Below are 4,628 nucleotides of genomic sequence, written 5' to 3'. Positions count from 1 at the left end.
ATTTACTTGAATATATCAAATTTATACAAATCTTTTAAGGTAAACTATTAAAAATTGAAAGAAAAAAAAAACATTGGAGGGGCAATGCATACCTTGCACACATAAACTTTTTCGCAAATTATAGTGTCTTACCCATGCTTTTTAATTGAACTGAATTTTTTTTTTTTTTGCTTGGTTTCAGTCACTAGTCATTGCCTCAGTGAGGCCTAATGTTCGAAGATCGTGCTTGTACATATTTATGTACGTATGCACACATGTTTACATGCATAGGTACCCCATGATCTATACACAGGCAGACAAGGGTCGATTCATATGAAAAAGAAAGTGAACAAAATATGACCACTTGTTTATTGGGAAATTTATAAGTTCAATTTAAAATTTTTTTTTAATTTTTTTTTTTTTTTAAAGATAATCAAACCAAATGTTCATTTCGAGCCATTCACCCAATGAGTATTTCTGCCAAATGTGATGAAAATCTGTTCAGCCATTTTCCAGTAATTTTGCAAACACACAAAGATGAATGATTACAATACTTTGCTTTCACTTACATGTGCAGGGTAATAATACAATATACGTTATATTATTATATATTATATTACGTATTATCTCAAAATAATTCAAATGAATTATTGGAAAATTAACTTACTTAATTTCTTCAAGGGTTGCCATCCATACATGAAGGTTATTTCCAAGCCGGCCATACAGTGTATCAGCATTTAGATCCCACAATGCTTGGTAACGCAACCAGACCTTATTTGAAAACAAGAATGATAAACACTTTAATCTATTCCACAAAAGATATTTAGAGCTGAATCTATATACAAACATACAACATCTATGCATGAGTAGATGGGTGGATAGACAGAGTCCTCGGTAAGACTTTAAACTGCATCTGGTAATGGGGCTTAAGGTTTTGAGGAGAGTGGAACCACCTCTTAACCACTACTGTTCCCAGGTCTACTTTGACCTGGAATAGTAGCACCTGTTAGGATCCCAGCTATGGGTTAACTAGCATGTGTACCAGCCACCTCAAACTCCGGCTACATCTGTGACCAAGTCACCTCCAATTATAATCGGCAGTAACTTGGTTAGCGAATCTTCTGCGATGGTTAACAATCAATGGCAAGATGAGCTGCTACAGATCACACTACCCCAAAAGTGTGTATGAAGGTGACCAGGAACTGCATGTGAATCTGTATTCCCACTGAAACTCGGTACATTAACTCAACACCTCAACAACAAATGACAACTATGGCATCTTGTGCTATGCAGCACAGTTGCTCTCCTAGTAGGACATTTGTCGAATTTGCAAGCTGGATTTTTGGGCTGCAGGCAGAAGCATTGCTTTGTCTGTTGGAATGTTAGGGCTGACTGTCAGAGCCAGCTTAACCCACACTGGGTGAATACTGCCCCAAGTATAAGTAGCAGACAGAGTTTCAGAACAAATGCACACAAGAAAGTAGAAAAAAAGGGAATTATCATCTTGAATGATTACATATATAAAATTTTATGGTTAAACCCATTTGATATCAAACTGTATCCAAACAAAAAGATCTGGAATTAAAAATTTACCACCAAAACGTATTGAATTTGTAGTAATATTAACCTTTATCATCTAGCAACATCTACCAAAAACAGAGCATCTTAATTGACACACTATAGAGATATCTTCACATTTCGAAGAACACTGCACTTTTAGTGGTATAAATAATACAAACAATCTACTTTTTTCTTTCTTCTCAGATATAAAGTTCTGCCTTTATTTTGATTACTGATAAAATATCTTTTGCAGGTCAAAATTAACCCAATCCCAAAATTCTTGCAATACATATTTGAACACAATATTTATAGACAATTTTAACTTACTTCCACATAGTCTTGGAATTCTTTCACTGTAACTTGTATTGCTTCATAAGCATCCTCTAATACAGATTTTCGCTGTGGCATTTTTGTCAAGAGACTACGATATGTTGTTTCTAGCTCTGATTCCACATCAAGCCCCACCTTACAAGAAAAGAAAGGTAAATTTGACACAGAATTTCAAACAAGTATAAAATTATCAATACACGTAGCATTATATGTATATGTACCTCAAATTCAAACTTCTGTTACATAATTTGTAACTTTAAATTACACTACTGGCACTCCGTCGCTTACGACGATGAGGGTTCCAGTTGATCCATCCGATCAACAGAACAGCTTGCTCATGGGATTAACATGCAAGTGGCTGAGCACTCCACAGACATGTACGTACCCCTTCACATACTTCTCAGGGAGATTCAGCATGACACAGTGTGACAAGGTTGGCCCCTTGAAATTCAGATACTATTCATTTTTGCCAGCTGAGTGGACTGGAGCAATGTGAAATAAAGTGTGTTGCTCAAGGACACGTGTCATCGGGAATTGAACTCGCAACCCTACAATCGTGAGCTGAATACCCTAACCACTAAGCCACGTGCCTTAATTACAAATACTCCAATATACTTCATATATATATATAGAAAATTATGCTTCAGCAAAACAATTCTAACAATATCACATAAGTACAAAAAATCCAGATCAACAGTTCAATGCCTAATTTCCATTTTCATAAGAAAAAACAAATATATATATATATATCTAAACTAAGAATATATCTATGATTTTCATAAAAAGTTTGTAACAATTTAATTTCTGAAATTATACATTTTTAAATAAAGAAATGAATGGCTTACCTGATACCGAGAATGTTGAATTCTAGGAAGACTTGTAACAATAGCTTCCCAAGCAAACAATTCTTGCATGATGTGATATCTGGCATCTTCTACTGGTGGGTTGACATAGATAAGTTGGTTTGTGATTCTCAATTCATGTACTAAAGCCTAAAAAAACAATTTTTTCATTTCAATATCCATTACAATGAATGAATAACTCAGAAGATCAAACTTCTTTAAATATAAATTTTCTCCTGCTAGTTATGAATTTTCTTTTTCTTTTTCATTTATAAATTATCATCATCGTCGTTTAATGTCTGCTTTCCATGCTGGCATGGGTTGGATGATTTGACTGAGGGCTGGTGAGCCAGAAGGCTGCACCAGGCTTCAATCTGATCTGGCTAAGTTTCTACAGCTGGATGCCCTTCCCAATGCCAACCACTCCGACTGTAGTAGGTGCTTTAACATGCCACCAACACGAGGGCCAGTGGTATCATCCACGTGGTGCTTTTTATGTGCCACCAGCACAAGAGCCAGTCAGGCGACACTGGCAACGACCATGCTCAAACGGTGCTCTTTACGTACCACCAGCACAGGCAACGATCACGCTCAAATAGTGCTCTTAACGTGCCACTGGCACGGGTGCCAGTCAGGCGGTACTGTCATCAGCCACAACAACGATTTCACTTGCCTCAATAGGTCTTCACAAGCGGAGATTATTGCCCAATGTTTGAAGGATACTCTTAAATGGGTTGGTTATGCTGCACTGGCATTGGCCACGGTTACGGTCTCACTTGGCTTGCCAGGTCTTCTCAAGCACAGCATATCTCCAAAGGTCTCAGTCAATAATCAGTTTTATTTATAGTCAATTCCAGTTTAGCTTTGAACAAATATATTAATAATAGCAACAACTAATGCTAGACACTAGGTCAATGAAATGATGAATAAGTTTTCAGTTAACTAAACAATGAGTTCATCAGATATTTAAAAGCGGATTAAATAGCCTTCAACTGCCAATCTTACACTGACATTTAAAATTTTTTCTACTCTAGACAAGGCCCGAAATTTTGGGGGAAAGGGCCAGCTGATTAGATCAACCCCAGTATGCAACTTGTACTTAATTTATCAACCCTGAAAGGATGAAAGGTAAAGTCGACCTCAACGGAATTTGAACTCAGAAAGTAAAGAGACAAAATAATGCTATGATCACATCTACAGACATGGACTCATGAATACTTTGTGAAGCAAGGAATAATGACTTGTAAGTGATTAACTGAATATTAATAAATACTACAGGTGCAGGAGTGGGTGTGTAGTAAGCAGCTTGCTTACCAACCACATGGTTCTGGTTCAGTCCTACTGCATAGCACCTCAGGCATGTGTTTTCTACTATCGCCTCGGAATGACCAAAACCTTGTGGGTAGATTTGGTAGACGGAAACTGAAAGAAGCCCGTCATATATATATATATGTGTGTGTGTGTGTGTGTGTGTGTGTGTTTGTTCCCCCACCATTACTTGACACCCGCTGTTGGTGTGTTTACATCTCTAACTTAGTGGTTCGTCAAAAGAGACTGATACAATAAGTACTAGGCTTACAAAGAATAAGTCCTGGGATCAATTCATTCGACTAAAGGCAGTACTCCAGCATGGCCGCAGTCAAATGACTGAAAAGAATAAAAGAAGACTTTGAAATCTGTTCCTCTTCATCCAGCTTTTTTATTGCCCATTAAATTATATTACTCATTATATACACTTATAGTAAATGTTAAAACGATATATCATTGTTTTAACACCCACTTTTCCATACTCACATGAGCTGGACAAATGTGAATTTTCTATGCTTCAGCAAGATACCTGTCTATGGTTTCCTGTCACTGAGTCTTCCACAGTATCCAATGTCTACTTCTATAATTCACTAATTTTAAGTGAATAAC

At 36.8% G+C, this 4,628-nt stretch overlaps 1 protein-coding gene across 1 annotated transcript in view; it reads right to left on the bottom strand.

Annotated features, from left to right (window-relative positions):
• Positions 1-4,628, bottom strand: part of LOC106883942 (cytoplasmic dynein 1 heavy chain 1) — a 106,810-nt gene that overhangs the window by 77,837 nt on the left and 24,345 nt on the right. The window contains exons 19-21 of the mRNA XM_014935093.2: positions 2,715-2,861; positions 1,867-2,004; positions 647-750 (exon numbers count right to left, since the gene is read on the bottom strand). Coding sequence (XP_014790579.2) covers positions 647-750; positions 1,867-2,004; positions 2,715-2,861 — 389 coding nt within the window. The remainder of the gene's footprint in view (positions 1-646; positions 751-1,866; positions 2,005-2,714; positions 2,862-4,628) is intronic.

Source organism: Octopus bimaculoides, chromosome 3 (assembly GCF_001194135.2).
Source record: "Octopus bimaculoides isolate UCB-OBI-ISO-001 chromosome 3, ASM119413v2, whole genome shotgun sequence".
Lineage (NCBI taxonomy): Eukaryota > Metazoa > Mollusca > Cephalopoda > Octopoda > Octopodidae > Octopus > Octopus bimaculoides.
Note: the sequence above shows the minus strand (reverse complement) of the source record. Positions and strands in the feature narration are given on the sequence as shown.